Below are 26,391 nucleotides of genomic sequence, written 5' to 3'. Positions count from 1 at the left end.
AAATTCTGGTGCATCGCGTACCCCCTCCAAACTCTTCCTGTACCCCTGGGGGTACACGTACCACACTTTGGGAAACACTGCTTAGAGGGTAGGCACCGTGTCTAAATGCTCCGTGTCCACCTGCAGAGGGTGGGTACTGACCTTGGGTGTTGCTTGCTCCGCGCAGGGCACACTGGCAGAGCGGATTCGTGCTGGCGGCGCCGGAGTTCCTGCCTTTTACACCAGCACAGGCTATGGGACGCTGGTGCAGGAAGGAGGGGCGCCGATCAAGTACAACAAGGATGGCAGCGTCGCCATTGCCAGTAAGCCACGAGAGGTAGGACGCGGTCCTCCCGGTGATCCCCGATCCCACTGTGAGCACAGGGTTCTGGTGGCTCATTGGGGAAATCAGTATAAATATAAAATCACCTCTATGTGAGAACAAGCACTGTCATTCATTAGCATAAATACGTTAGGTATGACTTCCAGCTAAAACTGAGCATCTGCTCCTCATTCAGCTCACACAGAGAAGCCAGATGAAGGACATGAGGAAAAGCTGCATAAGATGTGCGCATTAAGATTCCATTTTTACCAATGTAGGGGCCTTTGTAGTTACTGATTATGCTTATGTGGAAAGTAGGGTAGCTACCTGATATAAATGCTATTGCAGTCTTCATGCTCAGGCCTCTTCTGCAATTGAAGGATGAGAAAAAGCCAAGGAAATCACAAGTTTACCCTCAATGTCAAAATATGGAATTCTGCACTGGAATGAAAGGGGAACTCCCATTATCACCTTCATTTTGTATACTGGACACACTTGAGCTTTCGGCTGAATAACTTCGTTTTGTGTCTAGTGCTGGATGGGGGTAACTTCACTCACATATTAGGAAACCATAGAACTTGAACAGGCTCTTAGTCCCTCAAGAACTTAATAAACAAACAATAAATTAATAATGATAATAATTTGGGACTAGATGAGTGGCTAGGGCTGGAAAGCAGAAAGAGAGCATCTAGCTCGCATATAAAGGCAGAGAGAGAGAACACCCAGTTCACATATTAAGGTAGGGAAGAGGCCCTGAGGGAGCAGGAAAGAAGATTGGAAAAGGGTCTAGTGAGGGAAGCGGAAACCCAGGGGAGTCTGGGGATTCGAAAGACGGGACATTTTACGAAGGAGCGTGTGACCCACTGTGTCAGAGAGTGTGCTGGGGTTGGGTAATGGAGTATTGGGAAGTGACATTGGGTCTGGACACAGAGGTCGTTGGTGACTTTATAAAGAGTAATTCTGTCAGAGTAGAGGGTTTTTCTGGAGTGATGACAGTTTGACTGGAGTGCATTGAAGCAAGGACGGGAAGATGCAGTTGAGGCCATGAAATGAGTATTGTAGCCAGTTGGACAAAACCAGTTCCTTCCCTGTTTTAAAATTTTAGAATAATAGCTAAAACATACCAACAACTAGTACATAGATCCATCAGGAAATGATACAATTAGAATTTTAAAAAGCCAATTTTTAAAAAATTTACTTTTCCCTGGGTTAGTATATATTTAGATCTATATGCAGTTTTCTAGGTCTGTATGTAAAATGCTCCATATATAAACACTATCATTGATGTTCACAGAAATGACTCTTAAATACATAATATCCTTAAAAAAAAACAACACACCTAGATATTGATATGTGCAGCTTACAAATATCTCTTATATAACTTGCCTAAATTTGTATTAAATAAGATCCTCATTGATTACTGATTCCATAAATTCAATATTTTGTAGAAGGAAGGTGGGATAATGTCTTTAGGGAAGCTGTTGTATAAGAAAGAATTTCAGTTTTAAGCCATAGTATGGTTAAAGACGTTAATGTACCCAAACTTTCTACAAGCATGCTGCTTGTCCACTAGGGGGAGCAGTAGGAATGGGAATGAAGTGCTGCGTGTGAATGGCTCCCATCCTCTTAGTGAGGGATGGAGCACAGCTTCCAAGTTCCCAGGTCCCTGGCATAGTTTTGCTTTAAGCTTCTTCCTTTCCTCACCCCGACCCCTCCATTCATAGTAGGACTAACGGCAGTAAACACACAAATCAATAGCATTCCACTAGACCAGAAGAGAAGGTGTAATAGAATAAAATATCACATTCATAGTAGTATCAAGAAACTATGAAGTACAAAGTATTTTGGACTGAAAAATTGCAAAATGATTGAAAGAAGTAAAAGAGACTTCAAAAAATATTATGCTTGTGGGTGGGACCATGTAGTGCGTCAGTTCTCTCTAAATTCCTCTATAGATTCTAGAAATTCCAATTAAAATCTCAAATCTCAGGTGATTAAAGATTAATTAGGAGAGATGAATGGACTTTAAAAAGCATTTCACTTTTTTTTGTTGTTTTTTTAAAATATATTTTTATTGATTTCAGAAAGGAAGGAAGAGGGAGAGAGAGATTGAAACATCAATGATGAGAATCCTTGATTGGCTGCCTCCTGCACACCCCCTAATGGGGATTGAGCCTGCAACCCAGGCATGTACCCTTGACCAGAATTGAACCTGGGACTCTTTAGTCCATAGGTCAACGTTCTATCCACTGAGCCAAACCAGGTAAGGCAAAACCATTTCACTTATATAAACAGTGCATTGTATAGTTTTTTCCCCTGGGGAACAGGGAAAGAGGGACAAGTTTTCATGTTCATTACGTAACCTATGCACACAGGTAATAAAATGAACACTAACATACATAGACCTAGCTCAGTTCCTCAGGTGGACTGAACTCTCACTTGTCACTGAGCTGTGCCCTCAGGTCCCCCTTCCAGCACTTTCACTCAGCGCCAGTTGCCTACCATACTCATCCTCTGGGTCTCTTTTTAGATTCTTCTCTCTCTGAGACACTTTTCCAGCTAATCTTGTGCCCTTCTCATCTGCCTTTATCAGAGCTCGTATCACAACCAAACAGCAGCTGTGCAAATACCTGACAGCGCCCCCCTTTGTCTCCTGCAGGTGAGGGAGTTTAATGGTCAACATTTCATTCTGGAGGAAGCCATTACAGGGGATTTTGCCTTGGTGAAAGCTTGGAAGGCAGACCGTGCAGGAAACATAATTTTCAGGTAGTATGATGGCCTTAAAAAAAAAAAAGATTAATGTAGTGCATTTCAGCAACTTAATATTTCAATATTTCCTAAGTTATGATTACAAAATGGATATCTCGATGTGTTTGGTATTTAAAATTTTATTTTAAAATGGCTGAAAATAAACAGTGCACATGTGTGTGTGTACGTGTGTGTATGTGTGTCGGTGTGTGAATGGACAGCGGTCTCACTGGTATGGAGTACTGGTGGGAGTCTGTTCTGATTGGTGGATGACCACATTGATCTGCTTGTTGAGTATTTGCACCTATATACCCTTGAATTTAGTCCCAAACAAATTACGTTTTCCTCTGTGTGTTTTAGTTGCCAAGACCCGTTACAATATTGACATGCTTACAAAACATGAGAAAAGCACACAATCACATTGTATTTTGATACTAGGGGCCCGATGCATGAAATTCGTGCAAGACTAGGCCTTCCTTCCCCTGGCTGCCAGCTCCGGCTTCCTTCTCAGCCCAGGCTTCGTCCGGAAGGCTGTCAGGTCAAATTAGCATATTACACTTTTATTATTGTAGATTGTTATGTACATGCACTGTCTTTAAATGCCCAAGTTACTTTGATGTTCTGGAAAGATATTGCTAGTAATTACTTAAGTCAGTCCTTTTCCGGTCCTACTGAAGTCCATTAGAAGTCTAACCTTAATTGTGCTCTTTTTCTATTCTCATTAACTGCATAGCCAAAGATACGCTTAATAGATTTGAAGATCTTTTGATTACTATCAATCAAAAGATTACTATAGGCTTGCTTAATACTAAGTATTTAATATTTTGGATTTATAGATTATATAGGTTTTTAAAATTTTTTACCACCTTTAAATATATGCATAAAGTTAAAAAAAATTTTTAAAAAATATTTGGAATTAACATTTTCACCTATTGGGTTATAGAAATCATCCCCCCCCCCTCATAATATTGTCATTTACTGCTTTTAGTGAGCAATATTTTATCTTTATCAAATGCAGCTTTTGTGCGATCACAGCTAAAGTCTCAGTGACCACTCTCATATTGTTTTTGTTCATTTTTTAAGAACTTAAAATATTTATACTATGTTTGATTTCTTGAATCCAATCAGTTTTTGGAGTTACAGCTAATTTTGGCCATTATAGAAGACATTCTGCGTCATATCTATCACACTTGACGCTTTGGTGTAGTGTTTGCAAAATTCAGTTGCTATTTTAAAAAAATGTAATGAAACTGTATAGCAGCAAATGGAGATGAATTATTTAAAATATTTCCACTAATTTATCACGTGCTCCATTGCCTGGCTCCGGGATCTAATCCCTGCACAGAGCTATTTTAAAACAGACTTTATGCTTGTGGCTCAAGTAAACATTAAGCTCTGATGTGAAATGAGAGCGCATATCACCAACGGTCAAGTCACTTTGATTCTTAAGATACTGATTTCAGAATAGTGGACACCTGGTGCAGAGGTCTGTCTAGGCCGATGTTAAAGTAGGGGTGCCCAGCACGCCCCCATCTTCCGTCACTGCTATTGGAGTACACAAGGAAGCACCTGTCCTTACACCTGTCCTCGAATCCAAGTGAAATTGGCATCGGTGGCTTGAAAGCTCCAGTTAACCATAGTGTGACTTAATGCGCTTCATCAAAGATTTTCTATCAACTTATGCTCTCAGAAACAAACACATATTTACATTTTTATGGTTAGAGGAAGTACACTGATGTAGGAACTTGGGAATGCAAAACCATCAGCAAAATTGGCACCTTCGTGACATTTTGATGCCTCCGTGTCTGATGTGGGTGTTGTACTTTCATTGGAAATTTGCCTTCCAGGATGATCTTTGCAGGTGACTCACATGTTACCAATGGATGTTTCACTTAATTTCAGCAGCAGGCTTCTCCTTAATAGAGAACATAATTACTGTACCCTGTCCTGTAAAGTACTTGCTTCTTTCCCTTAATATTTTAATAGAGCAAGTTTAGTGAACTCTTCAACTATAGGAACAAAGTAGCATCCCAATTAAAAGATTTAGAGAAATTAGTTTTAAATAGATGTATTAATATCCATTTTATTTTCCTGTGTAAAATCTACATGTTGAATATGAAAAATAGCCCCTCAACCTTATAAAAAGCTATGTAATTGAATGAAGTGAAGTGTGTATCATATTGTTCTTATTTAGGAAATAATTATAAAACTTTAATTGAAGGTAAACTATAATTGAAAAGAAAATTAAAAAGCAAAAAAAAAAGAGCTTTGTCAACAGAAGATATGGTACACTCTTTCCGAAAATATTCGCAGGTTCTAGTTTATAGACATTCCTTTAGTCTGTAATTAAAGTTAAAGGAGACATTTCTGATTTTTGGTCTTCTCTCCCCATTTCCTTATTCCCTTTGCCCCTGGTGTAGGAAAAGTGCACGGAATTTCAACCTGCCCATGTGCAAAGCTGCAGGAACCACAGTGGTGGAGGTAAGCGTGGAGATGACCGCTGCTTCCCTGGTGTTCATTTTCCACTTGATGTTGTGTTATTAGTAGTTCCAGAAAAAGCACAACAGTTCATTTTGTTGTTTGGAGGACACACAGAGACAGCCTTTCCGTTTGGGATGTGGGAGGATTCGATGGGAATATACGATAGCTGGAAGTTTGCTGTGATGGTTGCTTTCCGGCTGTGAGTCTCACCAGAATCCTTTCCTTGGGAAGCAGGCTGATATGGGACCAGCTCTTGAACGTCTCTGGTCCTTGGGTAAAACACAGCTTCTCGGGAGCAATCCCAATGTGACTCTTTGTAGACGGAACTCCCAGAAAGTAGTTATTTGTATCAGGAGAAGTTCCTTCTTACTGTGTTAGAAACTGGATTCTTTAGGGAAGATGGTGGTATTGTGTGTGGCATTCTTTGATTCCTGCGTACAGTGGCCAGAATGGTACCTCCTGGAGGCAGTGGCACTGTGGTATTTTCGACACAGTCGAATGGTACAGTTGCATTCCTCTTTTAGAAAGTGAAGTGTATTGTTTTCAAAGTGCTGGGGGATGTGGTACTTTCATCCCAGGCATGGTGGTTTCTTTAGCAGTGGCTTTGGTACAGTTCCTTCATTTAAAATAGATAATGTGGTTTGCTCTCTCTGTGTAATGTGTTTTTTTTTGTTTTTTTAATTATTATTACTTATTGAGTCATTTCGATGACCTGCTGTTGTGGCACACATCTGTAAATTACTGAAGAAAGGCCTATTACACAGCTTACAATAATTGATGGCTTAACCCTCTTGACTTTATATACTTTTGTAAAACTGTCCAAAGTCGATATTTCTCCTCTAAGTACTGAGGGCCATTACGTATTATCCTGGGTAAAGTCCTTTCTTTTAAAAAATAATCTGGTTCTTTTCAGCCAATCTTATTTCTTCCACGTGCAGAACATGACATTCAAGTATCTGAGAACCACTGCAGATGTCAGAAAGAGAGTTTCCCTCTGGGGAAGGAGATAGGAGGGCAACCCCTGTGACCTCGACTGCAAATATGATTAAGGCCTGTCCCTGGTCCTGAACACGTCTGATCTATCAACCACTCTAGTAGCAATAACGCAGCATTCCGATGAAAAGATCTGGGGAAATTAGTTTGAAATAGATGTGTTATATCCATTTTATTTTTTCCTGTCAGCACCAGGCTTTCATTAGGATCCCTTTAATATAGCCCTACTGACAGCCACTGCCAGGTGATTGACTAGCCTGCACTGTCCAACATGGGAGCCCCTGGCCACATGTGACCATTTAAATGGATGACAATGAAATAAAGTAAAAATTGGGTGTCCCTTCAGCAGCCACATACGGCTCCTGACTACGGTGTTGATCAGCAGAGGTAGGGAAAGTTTGGTGGGACAGCGCTCAGTTAGAAGGATCAAGGTGAACTCTAACGTGTCACGGTGGTTTAGAAATGTGAACAAAACTGCTCCCCGGACAGTAGATTGTTGTCGGATCAGCCGCATGCTCATGGTAGGAGGTTCACGTGCCAGTGGTAGAATTGTAAGAACTTGAAAATCAGACATGGTTTGGAATCTGGAATGGTGAGTAGATTGGGGTGTTTTCTGATAGGAAAAGTCTATTTTGACTTTGTGACTTTGGATTATTCTGAGCGAAGTGAACATCTTGGACCCCGGCTCCTTTTCCGTGCTATGTCCTGTGCACCCCAGGGTCGGCCTCCGGGGGTTCCATAACCTTTCCCTCTGGCCCTGTCCTGCTCTCCTTCACAGTGGCCCCGGCATGACGGTGATTCTGACCGGGTCTCCGAAGTGTGGTGTTTAAGAGGAATCTTCAGAGAGCATCAATTATACACATGTTCTTCTGCCTGCTAAATAGTAACAACAATAACAGCTGCTATCAGCAAGTATTTAGTATAGATTAGGCACTACTGTACTTTTTTGTGTGTACATTGTTATTTTAATCCCCACAATAGTCCTGTGAGGTAGGAGCTATTATTATCCCCAATTTACAGATGAGGACTTGAAAACACAGGAAGATTAAGTTACATACCTGATGTCACACAGCTGCATAGAGCTTGGCTGGAACCCTAGAAAGATTGATCCCAGGGTGTCTGCTTTTTTCCCATTTCTTTATGACATACTCTCACATCATCACAAATGGGTGATGTTTCAAACTTTCAAAAGATCAAAAATCTGGAGGTAGCCCGTTTCAATGCTAACTGTTGAAATCAAGCTGAGAGGGAGTTGTTTTTTTTTTTTTTTTTTTTATTTTTTTTTTTTTTTTTTGTTTTTTTTTTTTTTTTTTTTTTTTTTTTTTTTACAGAGAGGAAGGGAGAGGGATAGAGAGCTAGAAACATCTATTAGCTGCCTCCTGCACACCTCCTACTGGGGATGTACCCACAACCACGGTACATCTCAGACAGGCTTTGTTGTAGAGCTCTTAGCAGCGTATCTCCTTTCTCTTAGAGAGGAGGCCATGGAGGACTCTCGGGAGCAGATCTGGGGTAGAGCCTGTCTCCTGAGTCACTGCCACTCCACAGTGCTGCACCTTCCCACCTGCCCCTGTCACATCCTGTCACTTGAGCCTTAAGAAGATTAGCACTATAAATATATGGATATTAGTGATGATTCCCTTAGACATCTTAAGATGTTTTGGACTTAGAAGTAGGGTGTCAAAGGAGTATACGCTCTGTCTCTTGCTTTCAAAACATTGTTTTTATTTTATTTTTAAAAAATATATTTTATTGATTTCAGAGAGGGAGGGAGAGAGAGAGAGAGAGAGAGAGAGAGAGAGAGAAGCATCAATGATGAGAGAGAATCATTGATTGGTTGCTTTCTGCATGCGCCCCCTCCTCCCCACACTTCCCTCTTTCAGGCTTGGGGATCAAGCCTGAAACCTGGGCATGTGCCCTTGGCTGGAATCAAACCTGGGACTCTTTAGTCCACAGGCCGTTGCTCTATCCACTGAGCCAAACTGGCTAGGGCTAAAAACATTGTTTTTATTGATTTTAGAAAGGGGAAGGGAGAAGGAGAGGGAGAGGGAGGGAGAGAGAGAAACATCAATCTGTTGCTTTCCACATTCACCCCAACCAGGGACTGAATCCACAACCTGGGCAGGTGCTGTGACCAGGAATAGAACCAATAACCTTAACCAACTGAGCCATAGCGACCAGGGCTGTCTCTTAAAACCCGAGCCATCCGCACGCCTCGCCACAAGGTTGTGACATAGCGGATGCTGGCTGTAACTACCCCCCCTTTAAGGAAGCGGGTAGTTACTTGGGAGAAATAATGACAAGTGGGTGGTGGATACACGCCAGAAAGACGCTTCTCTTTTTAGGCCAGACAGTGCTATTTCTGGACCTCCCTCTGTGTGGGTGAGGTGTGCTGATGAACCTCAAAAGGCGCGGGAGCCACTTGAGAGCGTCTGGGTGTGTGATAAGGAGAGCCAGAGAGCCAAGTCTGCCCAGGGGAGTTCATTTGGCTTCGGGAGGGCTCCTGTTACCTACCCTCACTTCCTGCCCGTCTCCTGGGTGCATATTCTATCCTCCCCGCTTTCTTGGAGAAGCGATCTGTGTCTACATTTTTTATTAAAAAAGCAACTTACAGTAGAAAGCCTGCAGGGAGGGACGGGGTGCTTCGCTCAGCAGACTGTGGACACTGTGTCTCTCCTAGCAGCCTGTCCTGCCTCTGCTGTCAGCGGAGGTCGTCTGACTCCGCCACCTGACGCTGCGGAGGGCGCCGGCCACCAAACCAGCCAGCGGCTTCCTCCAGCTTGGGCCTGGCGGGTGGGAGAAGACAGCAAGATTTCCCCAAAGCCTTTTCATCATGAAAGTCAAAATTTTCCCAAGAGAGACACTAAGAGGGGGAAAAAAGTATAAGCAGGAAAACATTTCAAGCTTCTTTCTATACACTTAAAAGAAATACTTCCAGCCATGTCAGTAAACAGATTCATTTTCAAGCACACACATCCATTTTCAGGCAACTGCTGCTCATACCAGTACGGGATTTATTCACACACACGGTTCTCTGATTGGCATGTGGAGACACGGTATTTAAGAACTTAGCTGAAATGTCAAATTTGACCAAACTCATGCGGTAAAGCCCAATATGTTGAACACCCTTCATCTGGTAAAGCTCTCCACGTCAGTTAGTTAGCTAGCTGGTTAGAATGAGGAAGACAGCCCAGAAACCGTTTGTCCCAGTTCTCTCTACTTCATCCATGCGGGCCTGTGGAGTTCAGCACTCCCCAGTGTGTGTATGTGCGTGTGTGCGTGCGTGTGTGTATGTGTGTTTTAAGGGGTGAGAGCACTGTTTGATACAACACAAAAGGAAGAACACCCTCTTCCCACTAACCTTGGGAGTCCTTGATCCTAAGGCAGAATAAAGTCACCTTTTCAAGTGTTACATGTTGGGTGAGTGATGGATTTCATTTATAGTCAGATTTTTAAATCTGTTAACTTACGTATAATAATACCTTTAATTTACATTTCTTTGTCTTACTGTTTACCAATTATAAGATTTTATTCATGCTTTTTATTTTTTATTTATTTATTTATTTTAAAAATATATTTTATTGATTTTTTTACAGAGAGAAAGGGAGAGAGATAGAGAGCTAGAAACGTCGATGAGAGAGAAACATTGACCAGCTGCCTCTTGCACACCCACTACCGGGGATGTGCCCGCAACCAGTGTACATGACCTTGACCGGAATCGAACCTGGGACCTTTCAGTCTGCAGACCGACGCTCTACCGCTGAGCCAAACCGGTTTCGGCATTTTATTCATGCTTTTTAATTAATTACTTTGAAAAAGCAATCTATACATTGCTGTGCTATAAAGTTAACCAGACATAGGATTCTTCGAAAGATGATAATATCCTTATACAACCTAAAACTACATGAAATGATTGATTCTACTTATTTCAAAGTCTTGAAGTATTTAAAGACAATTTATTTCCTTAAATTTCCCATCACATGCAACATTGGTTTAAAACTATTTGAATGCTAATGAAGATGTTTTTAATGAAGACACATTGTAGTTGAGTGTTTTGGCAAAATGACCATATCAGTCATCATATTACTATGGTGTTGATGTTTACTATTGCTAACAAACAGCAGTAAATATAAAAAACATGGGCTTGGCGAGTGTCCAGTGTTAATCTTACTGCATTTTTTGAATACTCTTGTCGATTACTCAGTATAATTCTTGGCTTAGTGACCTTTTACATCCTGAATAATAGCAGAATAGAAATACGGTTATTGGTGATAAAAGTATATCAAATTAAGTACTAATCCTGACATTTTATTTCTTGTTGCTTGGTAACAATGCAGCAACTGTGTGAGAGATTTCCATTATCTCAGGTACAATGGACTCATTGCATTGTGAAGCAGAAATACCAATTACAGCAAGTCATTTGTATGCCATTATCCTTACAGAATTTTGGTGCTATTTTTCATTGTTAGTTCAGAGAACCTAAAAGAAAGCCTTTTTAATAACATACATCCCTCTCTTTTGATGGATTGGTGAATTTGATTCTAGCTATTTTTGGCTTTTGGCTTTGTATCTATAATTTTTGAGGTTTCACACATTTGTGTTTTGTCAACCGAATTGTATTAATTGAGGCTTCTAAATGTCATTATAAATATACATTATAAGTGATGCTTCATTAGTTTTTAGTGAATATCTTTTATCCTTGACCACCCAGGTTTGGAGCAGGAAAAATATCTGAGCAGAATTTTTTGCCTCATGAAAAATAGGGCCTATTACCCAGTCTCCTTGATATAGGCATTCCTGGTTTAGTACCTGCTTCAGGGAGAGGAAGTCTGTGGAATCAGTGTGATTTATTTGGAATGAAAGGCTTTCATGTTGTATGCAGCTCTATGTTCTGTATGTACTATTAGCTTGCAGTTGTTATTATTTATGAAGATGTCGGTAAATTATACCCCATGGCCTGCTTTTGTACTGCTTAAGAGCTAAGACTATGCCTCAGTGGTTAAGCATCAGCCCATGAACCGAGAGATCACTGGTTTGATTCCTGGTCAGGGCACATGCCTGGGTTTGAGACTCAGTAGGGCGTGTGCAGGAGGTGTCCAAGTAATGTTTTTTTTTCCTCTCACTGATATTTCTATCTCTCTAACCCTCTCCCTTATTCTCTTTCTAAAAATCTATAAAAACATGTTTTTTAAAGAGAAAAAAAGTATATATATATATATATATATATATATATATACACACACACACACACACACACACACAAAATAAAGCAAGCATGTAGCTCAGAGAGCTTAAAATATCATCTGGACCTTTATACAAAAACTTTATAGGTCCTTGATTTAAAGCTTAATTTTTTTTTCTGCAGTCTGAATAGATTAGATGTCAAAGCAGTGTTATTTTCTTTAAAGAACCAATGCACTTAAGTAGAACCAAAACAAAATAAGTAGAACCAACATAAAGCAAGTCGTTTGAAGAGAATGAAAAACTAAACCGAATAATAAAAGAAGAAAGGCTATAACACAAGTGAAATGATTACAATTTGGCGGGCTGTTTTGGGGGCACCCTTGAAGAAAGGAAGATTGTAGATTGCAAGTCGTTTGTGCACTCACACTTTCTTTAACTTCTCAGTGCCTTTGTGAATCATTCTGATTTTAATATAACTGCCCATTGATGGACATTTTATTAGAAGCATATTGCTTTTTCTTGCCTATGGAACTGATCTTGTACTTGAGAGCCATTCTTTCCTGTACACAAATGCTCAGCCAGGTGATGGAGGGTACCTGTGTGATGTGGCTGCAGTGCCTACTGGCTGCCGATTTCCAGAGGCAGCGAAGGGGTTCAGTGTTGGAATCATCCTATGTCCCTGGGGTTCGGAAGGACCCTGCAGTCCCGGTTTTCCTGACCTCTGAAGCTGTCCACTCCACATCCTGGAGAGAGGGAGGAAGAAGAGGAGTAGAGAGACTTTGGATTTGGTGAGCCTTCTAGACCATGGCTTTTAGAGTCCTATTTTCTTTTCCATCAGAAACACATTTGTAAGATTTACCTGGTTATTTTTTATTTGTTTTTACGGTAAAGCCTAAAATCGGGAAGTTAGCCATGGTCCCCAACCTAGCATGGCCCTCTTTTAGCATCAGTCCTCATGAGCACTACAAACCAGCTGGATGTGATGAGGAACAAAAGCTGATTATTTCGGCTAGATGCATTTAACTCCTCTTGTAAACAAAGGCTCAGAAAACGCCATACTTGAGCACCCTTTCTACGGTAGCATGCATTTTCTATTACTTCGTATAATGTGTTTCAAAGCATTTTTTTTTGGTATTATATTAACTCACTTGATTCTCTTAATCCTAAGGTGAGATGTGAGGAGAATCAGTTTTATCACAATATGTCAAAGTGAGAAAACGGAGACCTGGGAGAGTTTCTGGGAATAGGTCACTAGGAACCTTGAGTGGCTTAATGACCAGGACACCCGGAAGACCTGGTCAAGTTCTAACTCCATCTGCAAATGACATGCGCAGACAGCACCAGGGCTTCGTAGCTATGATGCTCATCAGTAAGAATTGCAAAACTCTGAACACGCAGGTAGGTAGTTCAGTGGGCTGTTACAGAAGCTTGGACTTTTTTTAGTGCAAATGAAAGGGTCATGATTTTCCGTTAGGTGTCTTTTGTGGGATGGGTTTTATCCTGGCCTGAGGGAGGACAGATGGCCAGTGGTCCAGGCCAGTGGGAATGGTGGCTTGGACTCGAGTGGAGTGGAGGTGAGGAAGGGCTGGCATTGAGGCATGCAGTACTTTGGAAGAGGACTCCATCAAACTTGCCCATGCCTTGGATGTGGATGTAGGGGTGGAGGAAGGGCAGAGATTAAAACGACTCCCAGGCCTGACTTGAGCAGTGCAGTGTCACTTACTGAGACGAGACCTGGGAGGAAGAGCCTTGCAGGAGAAGGGTAAGGGGAGCTCTCAGATACTCAAGTGATGATTCTGCAGGCCTAGACAGACATGCATGTGCAGTGCCTGGAAGAGGGGTCTGAAAGGGGTTATATAATTGGGACCAATCTGCATGTGTTTGGTAAGTTAGGGTCATGGAAGGGAAAAGACCACCTAGAGAAAGAGGTCCCAGGAGTGAGTCTGTAGGTCACTATATTTCTTTTTTTGTAAATAGAACTTGAGATGAATAATACCATTTTATTCACTAGAATTGTGACCTTGGGCAAAGTACTTTACTTTAGAATCCCAGCTTCTTTGTAGCACCTCTTATTTGCTTTTACTTCCCAGGTCTATTTTGAGCACCAGTGAGATAGGGCGTTTGAATGCATTTTCTAAAGCTCTGGAGTGCTGTGTTCTCACCTTGATCCCTCCCGCTGCTTTGGTTAATAAACCTCCGAGGACTGCTGTGGTTCTCACTGACCCAATAAGGATGACTGCAGAATGATGTAATGGGTGGCAGCTAGCAAGGCACACTCTCCCCAGCCTTTCCTGTCTTCCAAAGTTCTCCAGGTGCAAGGGAATGGAGATTCTATTACCCCCCCAAAAAAAAAAATCTATAAAATCTTACTGTTTTATATAAAAACTAACCTACATTATGTTTTAATATATTGTCAGCATTGTCAGTAAATTACCTAATATTTAAAACCCATCAAAATCAACCTAAACACGTTGAATCCTTACATTCTGCAAAAACTATGATGAGTTTTGAGGGTAGCATTATGACACCTTGTTCCTTCTTATATACTACTAGTAGCCCTGCACACGAATCTGTGGGCCAGTAGCTCGCCAGTAGCTTATTGCTGCCTCCACTAGCTCTGCGCCCACTGCCGTGCTCTTCTGTAGCTCCCCCCTCCCCCTGGCCTCCCCTTATAGTTTGCTGCCCTACCCCCTCCTGTAGCTCTCCGCCTCCCACTTGTAGCTCGCTGCCCAACCCTCCTGCTGATCCATGATTACGCTTCAAGGCATAACAATTATTTGCATATTAATATTACTACATCTTTAAAATATAGAATTTTCTTATACTATATATAAGCCTATGATAAAATTTAATTTTTAAGTTAAGCACAGTAAGAAGTTATCTTACTATAGAACAGTTATAACACTATACTGTAACAATATAATGTGTATATGTCATTATTAAGTAAAATAAGGGTGGCTTGAACACAAGTAGTGCGATACTGTGACTGTAGATCTGATCACCAGGACAGATACTAAGTGACTAGCAGGCAGCCAGCATATAAGGTGTGAGATTTCCTCATGCTACACAGAATGGCACTCAATTTAAATTTATTAGTTGTTTATTTCTGGAATTTTCTATTTAATATCTTCAGACCATGTACCTTAAAAAAATTTAATACCTCTCTGTTGTTATATTTAAAATGGATCACTATGTATTGTTTTTTGTTTTGTTTTGTTTGTTTTTTTGTACTTTGGTTTGAAAAATTCAGAGATTCTGGTTTGGGATGAAAACCAAAGTTTGTCCCCTCATGAAACCTGCTCCTGCTGCATATCCATCTTGACTTTATTGGAGTGAAAATAACATTTGTTCTTCTTTTGGGAACAAGAGAAATAAATGAACAAAGAGAGCCTCAGATATTCATTGATGATTTATGTTTAACCATTGGCACACCACCACCTGCAAACAAAGGGTCTAAAAATAGGTATTTTTCCATATTTCCTTAGGATGAAGCTCACTGTTACCCATAAACATGATCAGTCTGCAGATATGTTTTCATTGCTTCCTTATAAAGGCTTTGTCCCACTGAGTGTTTAGACTCATGAAAAAGGATGTTTTATTTTGTTTGTTTTTAGATGAAATAGTTTGAAATATGTGGTTAATTTGGGGAAAACAGTGAAAGATTAGAAGCCAAGAATGACTTAACTGTTAGGAAGTCATGGTCTTTGACTCTGTGGTTCATTCTATGAAGAAACCAAGACCATTCATATCCAAGAATATAGGTCACTCCTCCGATTTGGCTTCTGAAGTTTACCATTAATGCAGTGTCTGTGTCACTGAATGCTCAAGTCCACATTCAATTTCTTTGAAGAGAATTTTAAATCCAAGTCTCATAGAAGGGAAATTAAACAGAAATGTGAAGAAATCTAGTGCCTTTTCTATGCTTTATGTGAAAAGGAGCTGAGTCGTTCAAAGCAAAAGGAGGAGGAGCAGAAGGAGGAGAGTTAAAGAAGCTATTTAGTTTCCCTAATTTGCGAAAGAGATTAAAGTTTTGCCTTGCGTTGTAAAAAGATTCTTTTCAATTTATAATTTCATTAAAAAATTTTAAGCTGTGCTGGCACAGATAAAACTCAGGGAAGAAAAACCCATCATTACCAAACTCTGATGACTACAGGTTGACTAAAAAGCTATAGGATTAAGGATGTTGAGTTTGAAAATTTTCATAATTTCCATTTCTCTCAATTTGAAGAATTTGCAAAGCTTATTAATTTTGAGAATTGGTAAAAAATTATTTTTTAGCTAGTTTTATTTATAGATTTTTTTTTCTTAATGCTTTGGCAATATGTTTGCACCCAAGAAGTTCTCAGTTATTTTTCTTCTTTGTTCATATTTTTAGTCTACCAACTATTTTATATATGTATTAAAGAGGAGTAGGCTTTATAAAGAGATAGGAAAACTTTTCATGAAATTAATTCCCAGAAAATGGCAGTAAAATGCTCCAAGAATAATGGATTCAACTAAAGTGTACCATATCTAGAGTGCAAGAGACTCTACAAATTGAAATATTGGCGAGGTGAAAGATAATGAAAATAACAACAACAGTGACAAATCCTATTTATACCATGCACTATTATGCAAAGCATTTTAAGTCACGAATTATAATAATCCATGAGGTAGGTTTTATGCAACCCAGGCATATGCCCTGACCTGGAATTGAACCCATAATCTCCAGATTCATAGATCAACACTCAACCACTGAGCCATGCCAGCTGGGCATCTACTGTTGGACTTTTATGTTTGTTTGTTGTTGTTTTTTTATCTTTCACTATTATTAATAATGTTTTAGTGAGAATCCTTATTTCTGTGCATGTCTATTTTCTGTGACAGAATTTCTAGAAGTGGATTTTGAGATGTGTAAATCAACATTTTACAAACTTTTACTAAATATTGCTAAATTTTTCTCCACGAAGGTAATTTTAATTATAACCCTATAATAAAATATGAAAGTATATGGTCATTATACTTAATTATTTTTGGATAATTTGCTAGGTGAAAAATGCTGTCCTATGGTTTTAATTTGCATATCTTTGATGACCAAGGAAGTTAAATATTTATTGGCTGTTTGCATTTCTTTTTAAAAAATGTATCTTATTAATTTTTTACAGAGAGGAAGGGAGAGGGATAGAGAGTTAGAAACTTCGATTGGCTGCCTCTTGCACACTCCCTACTGGGGATGTGCCTGCAACCAAGATACATGCCCCCGACTGGAATCGAACCTGGGACCCTTCAGTCCGCAGGCTGGACACTCCATTCACTAAGCCAAACGGTTCAGGGCTGTTTGCATTTCTTTTGTGGTTTTATATGTTGCTATTCCTATTATCCAGTTATTTTTATAGGAATCAATGTCTCTAGTATTCACTCCCAAGTGTTCTTGAGTCTTCCTTGTAGGTGAGCAGCTGTGTGAGAGGGAAGAGGAGGATGGTGGTGATGTGTGCTCTGGAGCTAGACTCTCTGAGTTCGAACCCAGCCTCCTGGGGGGTTCTCTACCCTGGGCATGAACTTGATCGGCTGTGCTAGTAGACTAGATAAGGAAGAGCATTTTGAAACCCTCAGCCGGAACCCAGTTGAGGAAGTAGAGATGGTGAGGCTGCCAGAGAGAAGGTAACCATGATTGGCAGCTGTCCTCACAGAACCCATTCCTAAAATAAGGCGTGAGTCAGTTGCTCTGTTGATTCACTGCTTTGAGACAGCTCTTTCAAACTTGTGGTCACGATTTCCCACAAAATCCTCTCATTGCAAATGGGGACATAGATTCTGTTGAAAAAGAGAAGGGAGGAAAGGGCCAGAGGGCGATTCTAAGATAATATAATGGTTTTGGATTCTTTATCTGTGGTATTCTCTCCTGAAAGGTTATTGGATAATAAGGCATAGTAGACTGACATAAACCAAGGGGATGCTCTCGGAACAAAATTGTCTTCCTGTAAAAAGGACAAAGATTCTGTTCACTAATTTTGCTTTCTCCTTCAGTTTAACTGCCAACTTTTGACCTACTATGGATTTAATCCATGTTGGTGTTAAGAATTTAGCTTGTGATTTTAAAGTCACTCCCATGAAAATAACAGTGGCTTTCCTCACTCCCTTCAGAGACCTTGTCAAAGTGTTATTTTTTCCACTTCAAATATAGAGCAGCTAGTCTACCAATGCTGAAACGATAATTAAGGCTTATATAAGACTGTTCATTTTAAAAATTAGCTGCTATTTTTTTCTTTTCTAGGAGTTATTCCCTAAATCTTTCTGGTTCAAGACTATAACTCATAAAAATAAGGCATTTTCAGGTCCTGGCTTACATAGTGATTTAAAAAAGAAATGTGTGAGAGGAAAAATGGTCAACATTAGTCATTGACCCCTTTTGTGTTATTGGCTCTATTTCTTTTTAATTAAAAAATATTTTTTATTGATTTCAGAGTGGGAGGGAAGAGGGAGAAAGAGAAACATCACTGATGAGAGAGAATCATTGATTGGCTGCCTCTTGCATGCCCCACACTGGGGATCAAGCCCGCAGCCCGGGCACGTGCCCTGCCTGGTTATTGAACTGTGATCTCCTGGTTCATAGGCGGGCACTCTGCCGTGCTGGCTGGACTGGTTATATTTCTTATAAACACATTTCTGTAGTTTGATCCTATAGCATATGGCAGCCTCCTAAAATTAGAATATATTCAAATTTCCCAGGGGCCTTTTATTAGACCTCTAGAAAATCCAGGTGCACAACCAAATTAATAATAGAGAGAGGCTGTAATTGCCAAGCTGTTAATAGTGTTCTTTCTGGAGAGGAGCCACCATAATCAAAAGAAACTGCCCTGATAGCATTCGGGAAGGTGAACTCTCTTGGGAGTTTTTTGAAGAATGAAGGAAATCGCATTTCTTTTTCGATCAGGGTAGCTGTGGCTATTTCGGATAGCTTTTCCAAAATTAGATTCCTCATGCCATAACATAAAAATTTCTAACTTCTCTCTGCCTGCACACCCCCCCCCCTGCGACACCTGACTCCCCCATCCCCACCACCCCATTTATGTGTATTCTAAGTCCTCTCATGGGGGCCATCGCTTTATCCTCTCCCATAGATCACATCCTTCCTTGACTTCAGGCCATTCCTGATGCCTGGCATGCCTTCCCCTCCCATCTTATCTCATTTTCTGCTCGGTGGAAGCATTTATTACCATGTTATATTGTGATCAGCTGTTTACCTATCTCTTCCATTCGACTGAGCACCTCATGGGACCTTGTTCCACTCATCTTTGTATTTGCAGCCCCTGGCACAATGCCTGGGACATAATAGATGCTCAATAAATGATGTTGGAGTCATCGAGAGCTAGTAATTTTAAAATACAAGCGTCCCTTTGCAGGCTTAGAAATGTTCTGCCCATTCTAGTTGATTGACATCATTATCCTGCTGTGGTCTAAGAAAGCAAAAAAAAAAAAAAAAATGCCTTGTGCTTGGTGCTTGTTCCTTTATAGTTGAAGCCTTTGTTGGGCCCTGCATCGAGAGACTTGATAATCTGCCACCAGCTGTTCTGTAATTCCCTTCCTTATTACTGTGCCTCACTGCCTCTGACTTCTCCAGGATCCTTTTATCTCAAGGTGTGCCTTTGAATGCTGGCTGAAATAGTGTGTCTCATTCAGGAGGCTCTTATTACTCAGCTAGAGCAGAGCAAACCATGCGGTAGTTAACTAGACATGCAGAGGATTATAAAATTGGTGGCAATTAAACTGGTTCAGCAAATGCAACAGCCTGGTTAGTCAGAAAAGCAATAGCCTAGCAAACGCACAAGTTCAGAAGGGTAGTGAAGATACTAAGTGGCATGGAATTAAAATCATGTGTTTCATTTACCAAAATACACCCAGCAGGAGGGAATTGATCTAGCGGTCCACAACCTAGAATAATTAGAAAGATGCATGAATGTGTGGACTCTTAAGGTCTTGTTATAAAGCATGCAAGTGTTACCCAACCAAAGTCAGAGTGCCTGATGCTGCGAAATACCAAGGCTTAAAATGGCCACGTTTGGAGTTAGGAAAGTTTTATTGACCAGAGGTGCCAACCAAGAAGATGGGAGAACGAATGGTCCTCCAGAGCCATCTTGCTCACTGGACCAGGGTTTTTAAGGGGCTGGGGGAACAGGTAGTGGAAGTGCTTGTGGGCAAGGTTTAATCGGAGGACCTTGACACTTGGCCACTACGGTAAAGAGATGCCAACAGCAGATCTTCCCTAGACAACAGGCCCTTGGCTTCTGGAAGGGTTTAGGTGTTCTAGCTTCAATTATGTCCTGGTCCTTTTGTTCCTTTGGGGGAAAGGCATACAAGACTTTGGTTTCTGGTGCATCGGGAGGTCCAAGTTCTCTCCTTTGCACTTGCTTCTGCTGCATGACTTGCGGTTTTGGTCTGTGGTTTCTGAAACACAACTCACTATATTATTAAACAAGACAGGGTCATTGTGAGCTCTTACACAATGGCTGGGACGAATATTGGGCATCATTTAAACTTCCACATGTTAGAGATGAAATGATTGTGATTCACATAGGAACACAGTTCTAGATGATAATTAGGGCTCAGTCCTAAATCCAGTTCTCTGAAGCATGTTCTGTTATCTCATCTACACTAATAAAAAGATGCAAATTGACTGTATCTTTGTGACATCCACCAGCCAATCAGGAGTAAGTATGCAAATTTACCTAATAAAGATGACAGGTTAATTTGCATATGCAGGTGCTGAGCAATTGGGGGTGGGGCAGGAAGCAGGTATTCCGCATCACCCCAGCCGCTCCAGGCCTCTGGGCAGTATGAAAGTATGGAAGAAGTCAGTATGCCATTAGATTCAAAAGGACAAAAGTTACTCTCTTACAACATATTGGCATCAATAAATTATCTTTTCTATCAACCCTGTAACTTTTCTGTAATGGATAAATTCTGACCAAAAGATCAGGGCGCTTCTCTTAACTGTTATTCTTAGTTTTTTAAAATGTGTTGAGTTTTGGGGATGAGGTGTAAATGGCAAGAAGATGTTCTAGATTTGGGACCTCAATCAATTCTCTTCTCTGTAGGTTTCCATCATTGCTGTGACTGAGGGCCTTCCAGTTAGGACTGGCTCTGGTTTCCTAGTGAGGACTAGAGGCTGAAATTCAATTTGTTTTGAAAATCAGGAACCAAGTGATTCCAGCCTGATTGTGTGTCTGGTATGATGGAAAGGGCCATTTTATCTCAATTCTAAAATCACAGCAGAAAATGTGATATCAGGTATGAATTTCTTTAGACTTAAAGGGCTAGTCTGTGAAACTGAAGCACAGAGAGAAGAAAGAGGATATTTTGTTTTGAAGTTTATTCTTTTGTGTTATGCCTACCTTTCTTAGACTAAATCAGGGAAAACCAACATGGCATTTTAATTTGTAATGAAATAAATAGGGTTAGGATTCTGCTTTGCTTACTGCTTCATAGAAATGAAAACATATGGAGATGAAGTGAAAAAGGAAGTTCTTATCTGTTGCACATGGGAAGTGATTTTAAATTTAGGAATCATTGAGTCATTCCCAAGCTGAATTTGAGTCAATTTCTATTAAAGAGCCATTATCTATGTTCTGGAGATGTTAGAGTTTAACACAGTTCTCTTTGCAGTTTGTGTTAACTACTGTGTTCTTGCATAAGACAGAGCAGTGAGGATGATTAACAGCCTAAAATGGAAGGAAACGAGTCTTAAAGGGTAGTGTAACCGAACCCAGGTTTGACTGTCTGCAGCATCAAAAGCCAAACTCGTGAGTCAGTGCTGGTAAGAAGGAAAGGGGTTTATTCAAGTTGCTGGTGATTTGAGAAGATGTGTGGACCCTGTTCTCAAAAACCTCTCTTCACATCCCAGTGCAGGCAGAGGTTTTTATAAAGAGGGAGAGGGAAAGCAGAACAAAGAGGTCAGTTGGAGGGACTGTGCGAGCAGGCAATGTCCCTGAGCTGGCCATCTGGTTTTTGTCGGTGAATTCCTGTGTCTCTGCCGTCTGTGCCAGCCAGGGACTTGAAGGTCAGGCTACTCCTTAGGTTCACGCAGGAACTCCAACTGCTGGGTTGTGACGAATACTAAAAAAACAAAAAACAAAACAAAAAACTTTTAACATGCAAGCTCTAGTTTTGAGAGAAAAAACCGAGATTGGAGTAACAAGCTGGGCTTAACATATACTAAGATTAATATGTGTAGTTTTATATAAATAAGTATGGCACATTCATTCTCTGCCACATAGTAACCTTCTAACATTTTAGTTGGCATCACTAAGAGGCTGGGGCTGTAAAACCCAACACAAACTTTTCTTTTCTCCCTGTTTCTCCATAACTCTTCATTGAAAAATGTTCCTAGTTTAATTCTATTAATTATATCATGTCTTCCTGCTTTCCTGGGGGCATGTGATAATGGTATAGTGGTTTTTTTTTTTTTCGTTTTTTTTCTCTTACTATTATAGATAAGACTGGTGCTTCGAATTAACATGTTAGAAGTATTTTAATTCATTTGGGTGGATGTACTCACTTTAATTACTTCTCTGGATTTGCTATAGTTCTAATAAAATTTTCTTTTAGAAAAAAGATATGACATAAAATTGTATATTTGTAATACTTCCTGAATGTTATTTGAAGATTGAAATTTTGGGTCAAAGAAAATGTGTTATCAAAATACCAGCATGGGATGAACTGTTTGGATGTGGTATTAGTCTGTGGAAATGAAAACAATATTTACAATAAGCTGCTTTTAAGTTTGTTTAAACACACACACACACAAAAGTTCCCCACATTATGGAAACCATTGGGATAGTCTCTGAGTAAAGTAATATTTCTATTTCTTAAGGGGGGGCGGGAAAATCAATCTGTCCTACTTATTTTGCTGCTGGTCATAGTTTTAATAAATTGAGTTATTTTAGGTAAAGCTTTTCTTCTAAAGAGTTTCAACTGCATCATCATCCATTTCCCTTCTTATCCAGTGTTTCTAAATGAGACAATGGAGGGAGGAAGAACTGTTTTCATTTAGGAATAAGGGATGTTTGGTTGAAGATGATTATTGTGAACTCTGAAGAAGATTCTTTTGGAGTTTTTGGAGTATCTTCTACATTATAGTCTTTGAGCTGGTAGTTAGCTAAACCCTTTTATTTCCTTTTTATTTATTTATTTTTAAAAATATATTTTATTGATTTTTTCCAGAGAGGAGGGAGAAGGATAGAGAGTTAGAAACATTGATGATAGAAAAACATCAACCAACTGCCTTCTGCACACACACACCCCCCCACCACCGGGGATGAGCCCGCAACCAAGGTACATGCCTTTGACTGGAATCAAACCTGGGACCTTTCAGTCCACAGGCTGACGCTCTATCCACTGAGCCAAACCGGTTTCGGCTTTTATTTCCTTTTTTTTTTTTTTCTCTTCAAAAAACCTATTATATTGATATTTTTGTATCTTGACACTTGGTTATAAAGACAATTTTATTTTATTTTTTCTCCTTATTTATTAATTAAATTATTATCTGTGTACATATCTTACCATTGCCCCCACCCCTCTCCCATACTACCCTCTCTCCCCAGAGTTTTGTGTCTATTGGTTGTACTTATATGCATGTATACAAGTCCTTCAGTTGATCTATTATCTCCCCCAGATCTCCCTTCCCTCCCCACTGTAATTTGACAGTCTGCTTGTTGCTTTACTGTCTCTATATCTATCTTTTGGTTCATCAGTTTCTAATGTTCTTTATTATCCATAAATGAGTGAGGTCATGTGGTGTTTCTCTTTCATTGACTGGCTTATTTCACTCAGCATGATGGTCTCCAATTCCATCCAGGTTGCTGCAAATGATGAGAATTCCTTCTTTTTTATGGCAGCATAGTATTCCATTGTGTAGATGTACCATAGTTTTTGGATCCAATCATCTGCTGACGAGCACCTTTTATTTACTTTTAAAAAAATTATTAGGTCAGGTATTTAATTACATCATTAATTTCATTCACTTAGTACTGGCCTATTTTATTCTCCTAGCCAGCAGAAACCATTTTGTACCTTCATATGTTTTCACATCATTCTCTTTGTCATCAGGATGATCTGTTTGCACATGTCCACATGGGGTATGAGAGCCTGGCCAGCCCCATGGGTCACTAAGAGTTTCTGAGCACTCAACTTTTTGAAATCTGCTTTTCTTCCAAGATCTGGGTCCATTTTTATGTATGTCCAGGATTCAGTTTCTGGTCTCCTGCAAATTTCAATTTTACTTTGTCACTTTCTCTCAGGGTTTCTATCATTTCTACTTTACCAAGCAATTATCCTCATTGGTTGGAAGTCCAGAATCATGGTTTCTCTCTCACTGTTTCATTCTGAGAGATAAAACTTGTCAGAGGACAATAGAGGATTTATCAGCAGAATATCATGAACAGAAGGTGTTCGAAAACTGGTGTCTCATGATAGGACTGTCTTATTTCTGAGCCGATTTTATCATTTCTATAAAATATGTTATCTACCTCTTTAGGTTAGTGAGCACTCTGATTCCATAGCCATTGGTGTGATATTCTTTCTTCTTTGAAATCGCTTTAAATACACTTTCTCCCATTTCCACCCAGGTCGTGGCTTCCCGGACTTGTGCCCATTTCCTTTTCCGATCACACCCTTGGGCAGCTTATTTTCACTGCATGTGGTGGAATGTCCATGGGCATCAGATCCAGTCAACCAGGTTTCAGTAACGACTGTGCCATGTTTTTAAGGCTGCGGATTCTTCAATAGCCATTCGTGTTTTCAGTTTCCATGCCTTCCTGTGTGGACCTCTAAGTCCACATGCATGTGCTCCAAGCCTTTTTAGCTTTCTGCCATCTTCTCCTGTGTTCTGTACCAGTCATCTCATTTTCTCTGGCTTACATGGACATCCAGAGCACCTCTGCATCCAACGTGTACCTGGTTCTGTTATCGCTCATCACCTTCCTCTTCCATTTTCCTAGTTTTCAGCTTTCGCTAATTTGAGTTGGTGTTTCATAGGATTACAGACATCATTGCTGCTGCTTGTCTGCTTTTTTATTTCTTGGCAAAAGATGAATGTTCATTCTGAACCTTTTTTTATTTTTTCAATCTTCACCTGAGAATATGTTTATTGCTTTTAGAGAGAGAGAGAAAGGAGAAACAGAGAGGGAGAGAAACTTCGACCCGTATGCTCCCCAACCGGGCATTGAATCTGCAACCTTTTGGTGAATGGGACAATGCTCCAACCAACTGAGCAACCCAGGCAGGGTCATGCTAAACCTTGTTGAAAGTTAGAATGACTCAGGGAAAAAGTCTGCCGTGTGACTCCTCCCTCTTCCCCTCCCCACAGCCCTCACTTTGTGTCATGAAACCTCCGGGTTTGCAGGTGCATCTCCTTCTCCACTAGCGGCCTCCAGGGCCCGGCCATTTCTGCAGCTGTAACGGATGGAGGTTGTCAGTAAAAAATAAATAAATAAATGGAATAAAAATAAGGAAGTTATTGCCTGGCAGCTCCGCTGTTCCTTTGCCTGCGATATAAATAGTACTTGCCAAGTGGAAACAAAAACATTGTCACCCAAGGATGAATTCTGATCTTCCTCCGCTGAGCTTTATTATAAAACTTTTCAGAATTATCAAGTAGGATACGTGCAGGGCAGAGAAAGCAACCTTGGAAAACAAAGTTCAAATCAATAATAATTAACATTTCCCAGCCTCTCTTTTCCTGCTAATGACTGGAGACAAGTACTAATTAGAGAAGCCTCAAGTGTCTGAGTTTTTGAGATGGACCAGATGGTGCCACAGAAGAACTATGCATAGCGCCAAGGAGAAGTCTGGGTGGCTCCTAGCTCCCTTGCTTCCAACCTGACCTTGTCGGAGGACACCTGCGCTCGCCCATTGCTTTGCACTGAGGCCTCTTCTTTGTTCCTTTTTCTCTGTCTCACCCACTTGTGACTTCAGGTGGTGTGTCTCTGCCATCGTTCGTGAGCGCTCTTATACACATTTATTATTACTTTTCCCTAACAAGTGCATTTTATTCATTTTTTTTCCAATCCCTTTGACTCTTATGTTATTGCCTGATCTCACTAGACTCCCTCCAACACACACACACACACACACACACACACACACACACACACACACACACTCACACACACACTAGTTCTTTCTTACTGATCTTTCTTGGGATCACACAAAACCAGCCCAGAGGCCTCAGCCCCTTCCGTGGGTAGCATTGAGATGGTCCTGCCTCTTCAGTTTTTTCAAAACTCTTTTCACAGGTTGTCTGAAAACATGTTTTCTCCTGTTGGTTTGTGCTTCGCATTTTTTTCCTTCCTTTGCTGTGGAAGTCAACCAACCAACTTGGAGAAAGCATCGATTGCTGTAGAGATGTTTTCCACACTGTTGAGTGTGGATGAAGTTTGAACAGATGCTGCACGTACAGTTTACTGTATAGAAATCATCTGACCCAGAGAGCAGAGGTGGGCCCGATGGGGTGGTACCTGAGGCACACCTTCATCTGAGCTGTTTCACCGGTGTCTTCCTCTCGATTGCTGGGAAAGTCATGATGCATTTACTCTCAGTGAAGACACGTTGTCTTAATTTGGTGTGTGTGTGTGTGTGTGTGTGTGTGTGTGTGTGTGTGTACCTTTCTTTGGTGAACCGGAAGAGAACAGTGATTGGTTGCTATCAGC

General features: G+C 40.4%; 1 protein-coding gene across 3 annotated transcripts in view; it reads left to right on the top strand.

Annotated features, from left to right (window-relative positions):
- Positions 1–26,391, top strand: part of OXCT1 (3-oxoacid CoA-transferase 1) — a 107,109-nt gene that overhangs the window by 18,049 nt on the left and 62,669 nt on the right. For all 3 annotated transcript variants that reach the window (XM_036409791.2, XM_036409790.2, XM_036409792.2), the window contains exons 5-7: positions 167–316; positions 2,961–3,067; positions 5,470–5,530. In XM_036409791.2, coding sequence (XP_036265684.1) covers positions 167–316; positions 2,961–3,067; positions 5,470–5,530 — 318 coding nt within the window. The remainder of the gene's footprint in view (positions 1–166; positions 317–2,960; positions 3,068–5,469; positions 5,531–26,391) is intronic.

This window comes from Pipistrellus kuhlii, unplaced genomic scaffold (genome assembly GCF_014108245.1).
Source record: "Pipistrellus kuhlii isolate mPipKuh1 unplaced genomic scaffold, mPipKuh1.p scaffold_m20_p_4, whole genome shotgun sequence".
Taxonomy (NCBI): domain Eukaryota; kingdom Metazoa; phylum Chordata; class Mammalia; order Chiroptera; family Vespertilionidae; genus Pipistrellus; species Pipistrellus kuhlii.
This window is presented reverse-complemented; position numbering and strand designations above follow the sequence as displayed.